At 41.3% G+C, this 13,549-nt stretch overlaps 1 protein-coding gene across 4 annotated transcripts in view; it reads right to left on the bottom strand.

Annotated features, from left to right (window-relative positions):
* The window catches only part of ENTREP2 (endosomal transmembrane epsin interactor 2), a 408,260-nt gene that overhangs the window by 92,112 nt on the left and 302,599 nt on the right, over positions 1-13,549 (bottom strand). For all 4 annotated transcript variants that reach the window (XR_012517863.1, XM_074400122.1, XM_039479991.2 and 1 more), the window contains exon 3: positions 11,566-11,676. Coding sequence is in view for 3 of the 4 variants with exons in the window: in XM_074400122.1 (XP_074256223.1) it covers positions 11,566-11,676 (111 nt within the window). In the remaining variant the exon portion in view is untranslated. The remainder of the gene's footprint in view (positions 1-11,565; positions 11,677-13,549) is intronic.

Raw genomic sequence — 13,549 nt, 5'->3', positions numbered from 1 at the left:
GCAGTGGCACTATCTTGGCTCCCTGCAAGCTCCACAGGACCCCCTGCACCCCACTCCCTCACCCCTGGTTCAAGTAGCTGGGATTACAGGTACATGCCACCACTCCCACTCTTTTGCATTTTTTGGTAGAGATGGGGTTTCACCATGTTGGCCAGGCGGGCTGTTCTCGACCTCCTGACCTCAAGTGATCTGAGGTCTCCCGAAGTGCTGGGATTACAGGCGTGAGCCACCACGCCTGGCCAAAAAAATTTTTTAATTAAAAAACATATTTTTTAAAATCAGTTTTTAAAATACATTTTTGTTGGTGTCATATTTTAATGCTCATGGAGCCTTAAAACATAATGAGGCATTTTAAGGGGCATTTGAAAATCAGTAATGCTTTTTTATAATTCATTTAAGTGAAACAGCATGTTTGCTTGAAATCCCAAAATGCCTTTTCAATTTCCTAAGGGGCTCTTCAGGCGGGAACAGTTGGGAGGCACCCAGTGGTTTGCCACGTGCTCCCCTCCAGGAATGGCGCCAGGTCCTGGCTGTGGGACAAGGCACAGAACACACACATGGCCTTCTCCTGTGTGCTGCTGTGCCTCATAGGGACTGATGGGGAAATGTCAGGGCTTGGAGAAAGAGAGAGAATGCCGAGACAGAGAACCGCAGAGGTGGGGAGTCCCTTGTACGCGGGGCTGAGCGATGACCCTTCCACGGATGTCCCACCGACTCTGGAATCTGGAGGACCAGAGGGAGCTACCTAGAGACCAGCTGGGAGGAAGAACAACTACGGCTCCGCACGCAGGAGTCGTCCCAGGTAGAAAGACCCTGAGATTCTAGCACAGCCGGCAGGGACGGGACATCCGGGGGTACCACTGCAGGCTGGCAAAGCTGGAGGGGCCTGATCAAAGCAGGCACTCACAGGCCATAGGAGGTCACAGCACAGTGCTCCACATCCAGTGGGAAGCACATGGCTGAGTTGTGTTTTAAGATGCTCTCTCTCCACAAACACACAAACAGACACACAAATATGTGAATACAATCTGATCCCAACAGGCTGGGAATATACGTTTTGTTGTATTTAATGAAAGCCCACAAAAGACAACCAAAAACTATTCCTGTACAAAGTTTCGGAAAATTTCAGTGGATTGTGAAAAGTAGAAATTAGTGGCCACATGCTCTCATGCAATGAAATTAGAAATTAACAGTAAAAGGAAAGCAAAAAACAGAAAGTCTAACTACCTAAAAAGTCAAGAACATCAGTGTTAGTGAGGACTAGGTTAAAGAGAAAACCAAAAACGAGTATTACAAACCACTGGAACTAAGTCCACAAGAGCACGGTGTGTCAATAATGGCCACAAGAAAACCTATCCCATATTATTTCTCTTACTCAACTATAAAAGGTGGCAAATTAATAATATACGCAGTAAGAACGGAAAAGGGGTTAATAAAATGAAAACATACATAGTCAATGAACCAAAAACTGAAATAAGACTAGTCCTTTTTAACAAAATAAAGAGCTGGTTTTGGGGGGGAAAACAATTTCAAGAGCAACTTTGAGTTAATGGAGAGAAAACAACATTTGACGTTACAAATAAGAGAAAGTATGAATTCAAGAAAAGGCTTGGCTGGGCGCGGTGGCTCATGCCTGTAATCCCAGCACTTTGGGAGGCCGAGACGGGTGGATCATGAGGTCAGATGATCGAGACCATCCTGGCTAACACAGTGAAACCATGTCTCTACTAAAGATACAAAAGATTAGCTGGGTGTGGTGGCACCCGCCTGTAGTCCCAGTTCCTGGGAGGCTGAGGCACTTGAACCTGGGAGGCAGGGGTTGCAGTGAGCCAAGATCGCGCCACTGCACTCCAGCCTGGGCGACAGAGCGAGACTACGTCTCAAAGAATAAAAATAAAAAGGTTTACAAATTTGTAACAACTTTATTGAGACAGAATTCACATACCATAAAATTTGCCAATTTAAGTAAATAGCTCATTGGTGTTTACTGCAGTCACAGGGCTGTACAACCACAATCAATCTTAGGACATTCTCATCACCTCAAAAAAGAAACCCCATACCCCTTCCTCAAATTCTCTATTTCCTCCCAAGACCCCCAGCTCTAGGAAATCTACTTTGAATCTCTAAAGATTTGCTAAAATGTTTATTTTTAAACTTCAAAAAAATATTATCTGTAGCTTTGTAACAATCAGTTGGAAAAAACAGATGAAATATAGGATGTTAGAAAGAACATTATCAAAATTGATCCCCCCAAAAAGAAAGAAAAGACGAATAACATAATGATGATGGAGAAAAGTGTCATTTTGCCTCCTCCAAATTAAAAAAAGCCTAGATAATTCCCAGGTCATATAAACTGTTTTAGATCGTAAGTCAAACCAAATGCTTCCACTTTCATTTTCAAGTAAGCACAATTCTAAGATGAAACTGGACAAGGAGGCTACCTCAAGGTAAACTGCAGGTCATCTCATTTCTGAATTTTGACGCAAAACTCTTAAATAATGTATTAGCAAAGTGAATGCAGCCTCATGTATATCTTAAAAGCACCAGGACCATTGCCTATTTCTGCAATGCAAAAGTCATTCTGCGTTAGGAAATCTATTAATGCAAATCACTACATTAATAAACTAAAGGAGGAAAGCCGTATGATCATCTTCACAGATGTTAAAAAGACGGTGATAAAATTTACATGCATCTTGATTAAAAAAATAAAAAATCTTAGGAAGTCAGGATGGGAGCCAATACCTTCAGTTCATAAAGGCATCTCTCAGAAGCTGATGGCAGACGTGACTGTAAATGGTAACCCATTAGAAGCCATCTTGTGAAAGCCAGGAATAAAACAAGGGTGTTAAAAAATACCAGCGTCAGTCAACCTTTCCCCGCGTAAACCCTCAATGTGAGTGAAGGGTGACATCGGGCCTGGGCTGACGCATGTGCGCCTGGACAGGTCTGTCCTTCCAAGTCGCTGCTTCCTTTCCCTGGACACCGCAGCACTGAGATGGACGTGGAAGGCTGTGTCCGTCTCGTGTGCCGGGGAGGACGCCTGGACTGGGGAAGCGGCGCAGTGGCCTGCAGGCCCCGGGCCTCCGTGAAGACGAAAGTGGTATAAAAACAACTGATGGGAAAGTGAACCATGGCTTCTCCGTGAGAGCCTCCAAGTGCAGGCGGGAACGCCATGCGACGGTGAGGGGGAAATGCAGCTGTGGGACCTCCCAGCAACCTGAAGACGCTGTCTCTGCTGCGCTTCCTGTCCTGTGTCCTTCTATGAAGCTCGGCAAATGGGGAAATTTGCCAATAGAAACTGTCTCTCAGCAGCAGGCTTGGTGGTGGGCTTCTCATTCAATTCAGGAGCAAGGGGCGGATGATGAAATGCCATCATCTAACGCTATGCTAACAAAACATCATTCTCCAATGTTATTTTAACAGTTTTAGCCGCAGCAACTACACAGAACCACAAAACAAGATGTACAGATAATAGAAAGCAGAAGAAAATGTGATCATTTCCCCTGACAAAACTATGGGATCAAAGATTCAGGTGTGCATTCAAATGCCTGCAGAGTTCAATGCAAGTAATAAAAACTCCACCAGGACCGGGTGCAGTGGTTCACACCTGTAATCCCAGCACTTTGGGAGGCTGAGGCAGGCAGATCACCAGATCAGGAGTTTGAGACAAGCCCAGACAACATGGTGAAACCCCGTCTCTACTAAAAATATAAAAATTAGCTGGGTGCGGTGGCGGTGCCTTTAATCCCAGCTACTTGAGGTGGGGAGGCTGAGGCAGGAGAATCATTTGAACCCAGGAGGCCAAGACTGCAGCGAACTGAGATCGCACCATTGTACTCCAGCCCGGGCAAAAGGCGTAACTTTGTTTCAAATAAATAAAATAAAAAACAATCATAAATAAATAAACAAACGAAAAACTGCAAAAAGTCTTACATGCAGCGAATAGCCTCTTCAGTATAAAATAATAATTAAAACATGCATCCACCAGAGCAAGAAAATATTTACAATACCTAGGACTAAATTTGGAACATGGAAAATCACATGTATATTTTAGAAAACTATAAAAGTGTATTAACATTTACAACAAAATAAATCCCAGATCGATAAAACACATAAATATTTAAAAAATAAAACCCTAAAACACTGAGGGGTTAGCAGAAAATTATTTATAATCTTGGAATGGGAAAGGCTTTTCTAGGAAAAACACATCATGCAGCCACTAAAGGGGTTAAAATACCCACACAAAGAATGCCATTCAAAGCGTCAAAAGACACATAACCAACGATTAAAAAATATATATTTGCAAACATGTAACAACGGCCAGTTTCCTTAACGTAAGAAAGTACATTTATATCCATGTATACAAATAGGTAACAAATGTGAAGTGGCAGTTAACAGATAAAGACATATAAATATAAGCAACTTATAAACAAATATAAAGATGCTTGACTTCACTTTTTTTTTTTTGAGACAGAGTCTCACTCTGTTGCCGAGGCTGGAGTGCAGTGGCGTGATCTCGGCTCACTGCAACCTCTGCCTCCCAGGTTCAAGTAGTTCTCTTGCCCTAGCCTCTTGAGTAGCTGGGACTACAGGCACGTGCCACCATGCCCGATTAATTTTTGTATTTAGTTGAGACCGGGTTTCACCATTTTGGTCAGGCTCGTCTCGAACTCCTGACCTTGTGATCTGCCCACCTTGGCCTCCCAAAGTGCTGGGATTACAGGCGTAAGCCACCACACCAGGCCTTTTTTTTTTTTTTTTAAGACAGAGTCTCATGAAAGTATACATATATATTTAATGTATTTAAAATGTGCTATCCTCTTCATGTTGCCTCGTGATTTATTTATTAACTGATCACATTGTTCCATGTTTTATTTATTTTTTTGAGATGGAATCTCACTCTTGTCACCCAGGCTGGAGCGCAGTGGCACGATCTCTGCTCACTGCAACCTCTGCCTCTCGGGTTTAAGCAATTCCCTGCCTCAGCCCCCTGAGTAGCCGGAATTACAGGCACCCACCACCACACCCAGCTAATGGTCTTGTATTTTTAGTAGAGACGGGGTTTCATCACCTTGGCCAGGCTGGTCTGGAATGCCTGACCTCATGATCCACGCACCTTGGCCTCCCAAAGTGCTGGGATTACAGGTATGAGCCACTGTGCCTGGCCTCAACTTCACTTTTAATTAAAGAAATAAAAATTATATAATAAAATCATACAATTTTATCGGATTGGTAAAAACAAAAACCATTCTGACAACACACAAGTTTGGATCTGGGTAACCAGGCACAGGCTCAGACTGCTGGCAAGTGTGTGAAAGGGTGCTTCATGTTTGGAGAGCAATTTAGGAATAAGATTCTAAATTTAAAGTGCACTCATGCTCTGACTGCAGGGATGTGCTTAGTGATTTTTTTCTCTAGATCCGTTTGCATTCCTACCTTGTTCACTGCGACACCCTCACCACCCAGGCCAGTTCCCCAGTAGGAGCAATGACCACTCAGTTTCTGCTGAGTAATGAATGTGGATAAAGAGTAATATTCGATTGGGCACAGTGGTTTATGCCTGTAATCCCAGCACTGTGGGAGGCCAAGGCAGGTAGATAACTTGAGTTCAGGAGTTTGAGGCCAGCCTGGCCACCATAGTGAAACTCTCTGCAAAAAATACAAAAAAAAAAAAGTTAGCTGGGTGTGGTGGCACGTGTCTGCAGTCCCAGCTACTTGAGAGGCTGGAGTGGGATGATCACCTGAACCCAGGGAGGTTGAGGCTGCAGTGAGCCATGATGGCACCATTGCACTCCAGCCTAGGCAACAGAGTCAGACCCTGTTTCAAAAAAAGAAAGAAAGAAAGAAAAAGGCCAGGTGCAGTGGCTCATGCCTGTAATCCCAGAACTTTGGGAGGCTGAAGCAGTGGATTGCCTGAGGTCAGGAGTTCAAGACCAGCCTGGCCAACATGGTGAAATCCTGTGTCTACTAAAAATACAAAAAAATCAGCCATGCACGGTGGTGGGCCCCTGTAATCTCAGCAACTCAGGAGGCTGAGGCAGGAGAATAGCTTGAACCTGAGAGGTGGAGGTTGCAGTGAGCCAAGATCATGCCATTGCACTCCAAGTTATTGCACTTGGGCAACAAAAGCAAAACTTCATCTCAAAAAAAAAGATAGATAGATAGATAGATAGATAGATATGTATTTGCTGTGTTCATTTTAGCGAAAGACTAGAAACATCTCTAACTTATCCTTAAGAGATGGTTTTATGAATTATCACACATCCATCCAATGGAATTATCCACTGCTCTCTGTTTAACAGTAAAGAAGACTTCCAAGTGCTTATGTGAAAATGTCACGAGGCTACATGGTAGACTAAAGAAATCCATGTGAGTAGCTCATGTGTGTTAAAAAAAATCCATACACAAAGATATGCACAGATGATGACTGGAAAGGCACCAAAAAAGAAAAAGAAAAAGAAAAACAAAAACAAAAACAAAAAAACCCTGTTAGCAGGAAAGGGAGTTGCTAGGAGACCAGAATACAAGTTTCACTTTAGGCTAGACGTGATGGCTCATGCCTGTAATCCCAGCACTTTGGGAGGTCGAGGTGGGCGGATCACAACGTCAAGAGATTGAGACCATCCTGGCCAACAAGCTGAAACCATGTCTCTACTAAAAATGCAAAAATTAGCCAGGTGTGGTGGCGTGTGCCTGTAATCCCAGCTACTCAGGAGGCTGAGGCAGGAGAATCACTTGAACCCAGGAGGCGGAGGTTGGAGTGAGCCAAGGTCACACTACTGCACTCCAGCCTGGAGACAGAGTGAGAATCCATTTAAAAAAAAAAAAAAGATTTATTTTAGTTTAGATATCCTTTTTATGCAGAGAACACTAGCTAATCAAATCATGCAGAAGAAAAAACACAATCACCACACAAACATATGGAAATGTACTAGGTATTCTAAAAAAAACAAAAACTGGAGTGAAGAGGTTGAAAGGGACTTGGATAAACCAAAGCACACATTCTATGTTCTAGAATGGAAAGACATGCTATTGTTAAGATGTTTTGATTCTCCCTCAAAGTAATCTACAAATTTAATGTGATGCCAACTCAAATCTCAAATCTATTCCTTCTAAGTCTTGACAAAAGAAAATCAAAGTGCTTCTAGAAGATTAAACATTTAAAACCGGCAATAACATTTTAAAGAAATAGATTAAAAGTCTGGGATGGAGCTGGGGACAGAACTCATCCGACCAGTTATAAAAACAGATTATAAAGTCAAGGTATTTTAAGTGGTATTGTTCTGGAATATTAATAAACAGACACATGAATGTTGAATGAATATGAATTAAAAGTACAGAAATAGACAAACAGGCATTACTATCTGTGTGCACACGTGTGCATGCAATGGTAACACTGGCAGAGTTACCATAACCAAGAAGTTATTGAGGTTGCATAATCTTAGAAAGGAAAAAATCTTTTAAGCATGGTGCTAAGGTAAGATTACAAAGAGAAACATTGGTAAATATGAATATATAAAAATTAAACAGTTATCTGTTTTTTTGACAAGAATTAAAAGACAACAATGCAGGGAATATATTTGCCCAATACAAGTCAAATGATTCAAAACCATAATACATAAAGAACACTTATAAATCATTAAGATAAATATTTAAATCTAAAACTGGGTAGAGAATATATATGGACAAAACACAGAATAAGATAAAATACAAATGGTGGGCTGGACATGGTGGCTCATGCCTGTAATCCCAGCACTTTGGGAGGCCAAGATGGGCGGATCATGAGGCTCAGGAGATGGAGATTGTCCTGGCCAACATGGTGAAATCCTGTCTCTACTAAAAATACACAAATTAGCCAGGTGTGGTGGCATGTGCCTGTAGTCCCAGTGCTCAAGAGGCTGAGGCAGGAGAATCGCTTGAACCCAGGAGGTGGAAGCTGCAGTCAGCCACGATCTCGCCACTGCACTCCAGCCTGGCAACAGAACAAGACTCCATCTCTCTTTTTTAATCTCTCTCTCTCTAATATATTAGAGAGAGAGAGAGAGAGACATATATATATGTAGATAGATAGATGGTGCATAAACATAAATTTTGTGACATAATTACATATATGTATAAATATATATAAGCTTATGTATACGCAATTACAAATGAATAAAAAGTTTAATCTTACTAGTATTCAAAGAAATTCGAATTAAACAATAAAGTCATCTTATATCTTTCAAACTGGCATGGATTAAAAAGGATAACAACTTTCAGTGCTGGCAAAGGTGTAGGAAGAAGAGGATTCTCATATATTGGGAGTATAAATGGATAGACTTTCCTAAAAGGCAGTATGTCAATATGCATCAAATAATCTAAAGATACATTTATTTTTATCATGTACGTCTAATTTTAGGAGCTGTAAAAAGAATTAATTTGTATAAGAATGATGACCATCTTCCTAATTGCAAAAAGCAAAGAGTTGGTTAAATAAACAATGTTACATTCATACATAGAGAGTAGTCACTACCAATAAAGTTGTAGAATATTTTAAAACGTGCTGAGCACAGTGACTCACGCCTGTACTCCCAGCAATTTGGGAGGCCAAGGCAGGCAGATCACCCGAGGTCAGGAGTTTGAGACCAGCCTGGCCAACACAGTGAAACCCCATCTCTACTAAAAATACAAAAGTTAGCTGGGCGTGGTGGCACATGCCTGTAGGCCCAGCTACTTGGGAGGCTGAGGCAAAAGAATTGCTTGAACCTGGGAGGCAGAGGTTGCAGTGAGCTGAGATTGTGCCACTGCACTCCAGTCTGGGCAACAGAACGAGATTCTGTCTCACAATAAACAAATAAAACATGGAACAATGTGATCAGTCAAAAAATAAATCACAGGCAGGATGAAGAGAACAGCACATTTTAAATATATTAAATATATAGGTACACACACACACATTACGTACAGAAAAGACTGGAAGGACACAATCATCTGGGTGGTAGGATTATGAAGAGTTTTGTTTTTTGAATTTCTATAGTAAATGCATAATTTTTATAATATGAAAGGAGTGTACTTTTTATGTATTGTATAGGTTTTGTCTCATTTGATATTCTGTGAAGAACTCAAGGTAGGTCATGTCCACACTCTACAGCTGTACAGTATTAGTCTGTTCTTGCATTGCTAGAAGAAAATACCTGAGACTGGGTAATTTATAAAGATGTTTAATTGGCTCATGGTTCCACAGTTTGTACAGGAAGCATGATGCCAGCATCTGCTCAACTTCTTGGGAGGTTTCAGGAAACTTGCAATCACAGTGGAAGGCAAGGGGGAGCCAGAAAGTCACGTGGCCACAGCAGGCGCAAGAGAAACAGCACGGAAGGGAGGGGCCGCACTCTTTTAAACAACCAGTTCTCCTGAGAACTCACGCCCTCACTACCACGCGAACAGCACCGAGAGAGGATGGTGCTGACCACTCCCGAGAATCTGCCCCTATGATCCAGTCACCTCCCAGCAGTCTCCACCTCCAACACCTGGGGATTACAACCGAACATGAGATTTGGGCGGGGACACAGATCCGAACCATATCAATGGGAAAGGGAAGCAAAGAAGAGAAAGAGGGTGACGTGTGCTAAGTCACATAACCAGGAGGTGGACAAGCCACGGCACTGATCCTGGATTGCTGACTCCAAATCCAGTGCTGCATATGCTGCAAGCATCAAGCAAGTAAACACACTGGTTTGTAGCTCTGAGATTTCTGGCCTCGTATGAGCCAGGGCAGAGAGATACCTAGGATCAGCCTCTGAAGTAAGGTAAATATTGATGATCTACCTTACCACGGAGTGCCGTCAACCGCACAGATGCATGTGAGAGGACATGTCTGTGGTATATGATGTTCTTTTTATGTATCTGTGGAGGTACAGAAGGCGGTAGGACACAGAGGAGACCAAATCTCCCTTTCCCATCCTTCCATGCAATCTGTGATGTGGGAAAACAGGGTCTGAGATTAAAACTAGGAGGGGTCATTCCTTCAATCCTGGCACTGTGTGGGCTTTCTTTTTGGTGTGAATCTCCAGGAACTGTGGTCTCCCTTCATCCAGTCACTCTGCATCCCCCACACAGGGCCCGGCATTGGAAAATGAGGGTCCAAGAAAAAAAGTGGCCAGTTCCTGGTAGGTCACCAGATTTTGCTACACTCATGGCACACAGTATTTAGGAATAAAGACGCTGGCCAAATTATGTATACAAGATGGGGAATCACCCTTTCCGATGGAGATGGGGTTGCAGGTTGTGCCAATTCTCAAACATAAGGAGGTCTACACCATACCGAGGATACTTCTGTGCACAGCATGTGGGGATGAAATCTGATCAATGTTCTCTAGGCCACATTCAATAGACAATAACAAGATGACGCTCTAACAGTGCATTTTTGTAACTCAGTGGGTGCTTCAGCATCGAAACTGTGCCAACTGACACTGGTCCTGCTGGCCTTTGCAGGTAAGGATGCAGAGAGCAGCAGGATTCCCAGCGGCTGCCTCCAAGCAGGCATGGTCCCACAGCAGAAAAGCTTCTGGTAATTCAGCAATCGCTTCTCAGAATCATAGCACAGGTAGAGCAGGCGGAGGGCAACTGTGCAGGGACACGACTCTGAGAGGAAGCCTGCCACGGCTTCCAAGACAAAGAAACAAAGGCCCATGTCCCCCTACCCAGCAGGCACGGTCCTATCCGGTATATTCACACCAGAATGCAATCATACACACTGCAATTGCTGTCACAGCCAGATGTACACACCACAGCACCATGAGCTAAGTTACCTTAAAATGATAGTTCCAGCCAACAAACAATTGGTTCATCTTCTACAGCAAGCTCATCCAACCCACCAGGCTGCATGCAGCCCAGGACGGTTTTCAATGTGGCCCAAAACAAATTCATAAATGTTCTTAAAACATTATGAGATGCTTTTTTGGAACTTTTTGGGTTTTCTTGGCTCATCAGCTATCGCTGGTGTTAGTGTATTTTATGTGTGGCCCAAGGTAATTCTTCTTCTACTGTGGCCCGGGAAGCCAAAAGGTTGAATACCTCTGTTCTGCAACTGTACACAGTACACTGTTTATAATCTTCCTACATTTGAAAGAAAATTCTTTTAAACTGAAAAATGAGAACTGTATTGTTTTGATATATTGGTCATCCAGCATACCATGTAACTCGGCACTTAAAACTGACTTGCAAATTAATTTTTTTAAATTCCATACAAATAAGAATCAATGCAACAAATGCTAAAATATAATCGTCACTAAGGATATTTATTCCAAAACAGCACTACATTATGATCCTTAAAAATATACTATTAGTAGCTGTACAAGTAGAACGAGTTTTAATTGTACTACTTATATATCAGTAAGCTAATTGTCAGCTAATTTCTAGAAATAAATCAGCTTACCCTAAATACCTTAAACAACTAGAAAACATTAGAATGAACTGAAAGCATACATGAGAACCTAAGAATACAATAAAATTCTTTTAAAAATTGCTCTCGTGCAAAATCAAATCCTATGACCTTTATGAAAGGGTCTGCATTTCATTACTCACCAACTGGCAGCCTTCTAGAGAGTTGACTAGCTGAGCATTCTGACAAGAGAGAATCGAACCAGCCAAATTCAGCATTACACACACTGCAGAAAGCAGCATGAAAAAGGTTATCTGGAAAGAAACCACACAAAAAATTGATTATTCACTTGGAGAGGCTCAAAGGAAAAATGACTCAGCTTTACAATGAGTTTACAGCTTTCATTTATTATATAACAGTTGGTCACATAATTACATGAATAACATATATGTGTTTTAAAGCAAAGTGGTAGGTTATTTCTCAAACTTCCAAATTAACATGATCTGAAATAGAAAAAGTAAGATCTGTAGGAAGCCACGGTGAGCTACTATTATTTTGTTTGAAACCTATTATGATGAAATATTTAAAGAGTTAAACTTGGAAGATTATACATTACATACCCTTAACAGTAACAAGTTATACATTATTAAAGGAAATTAAGTGAAAGAAGTCTATTTATTAGAAGGCCTCTGTGTTTTAATTTTTATTACAGAAAATTTCATAAACATGCAAAACCAAAGAAAACAGTATAATGTGCCCATCATCCAATGTCAATAATCAGTCCACTTACAACTGTGTTTCATTTACAGCCCCTACCACCCAGATTATTATGCAGCTAATACCAGACATCGCATAATTTTACCCTTAAAAATTTTTAAAGGAACTGAGAAGCTTTCTGAAAACACAGACAAAATAGTCATCACATCTATAATAAATAAACATTCATTAATATCATCAGATACTGAGTTCACATTTCCCCAACTGTCTCAATTTTTTCACACTTTGAATCAGGCCACACAGGACGCAAAGAGGGTCCATGTGGCACAACTGGCTGTGAGGAATCTTAGGTAGTCTGTGCATTTCCCATCCATGTTTTTTTTCCTCCACGAAATTTCTTGAAGAAACCAGTTCTTTGTCCTATAGAGTTTCCTACAGCCTACACTTTCGGATTGTCGCCCTATCATTTAACGTTTCTCTGGCCTCTGTATTTCCTGTAATTTGGTGATTAAACACAGAGGTCTGACCAAATTCAGATCAATAGACGGCAAATATTTCTCTTTTTGTGATGTTGGTGGCCATTTTTAATGATGACTTAGACTCATTAATTTATTGGGATTTCCCAACAGTGCTAGTCTCACTCTGTCATTTTTTCTTTATGAATAAGAATACATATAGAGACAGAGACTGGTGCTATTTTCATCCCACTAACAATGTATGAGAATGATAAGATCTTATCTTTCTGTTAATGTCTTTAAAATGTTTTGGCTAAATTAAATTTGGGAAAAAACTGATATTACCATTCTCTACCGTAACTATAATATCTACACCCCAGATGTAAATTTATTTTCCTTAAAATATATATGGGAGACACAATTCAAAAGAGGATATTTTGTTCATTTAGGAAATATTTCAAGCTCATAATGTTAGCAGTATCTCAGCAATGGTTTTAATAACTGCAGAGTCTTATGGCATCCCATGGGAAAGTTAGGTCACATAAAAAGGGCCAACTTAAATTTTTCCTATTAAAAGTTACAACAGTTCCATAATATCATTCAAATGGTGTGTAAATAAACTGGCCTACACAGCTTTGAAATGGAGGTCAAAAAATAATTGCTGAAAACATTACGAAAGCAAACCTATACAGAAGCCAAGAAGAGACTAGCTTGAGACTTAGGAGGTGCTGAACAACACAGATGTTGCTGGATGTCAAGGAGGTAAGAGACAATAAGATCTTTTTGCATGCTTTTTTGTTTTGTTTTGTTTTTGAGACAGAGTCTCACTCTGTTGCCAGGCTGGAGTGCAGTGGTGCGATCTCGGCTCACTGCAACTTCTGCCTCCCAGGTTGAAGTGATTCTCCTGCCTCAGCCTACCGAGTAGCTAGGACTACAGGCACGCGTCACCAGGCCCAGCTAATTTTTGTATTTTTAGTAGAGATGGGGTTTCACCATGTTGGCCAGGATGGTCTCA

Source organism: Saimiri boliviensis, chromosome 5 (assembly GCF_048565385.1).
Source record: "Saimiri boliviensis isolate mSaiBol1 chromosome 5, mSaiBol1.pri, whole genome shotgun sequence".
In the NCBI taxonomy this organism is placed as follows: domain Eukaryota; kingdom Metazoa; phylum Chordata; class Mammalia; order Primates; family Cebidae; genus Saimiri; species Saimiri boliviensis.
This window is presented reverse-complemented; position numbering and strand designations above follow the sequence as displayed.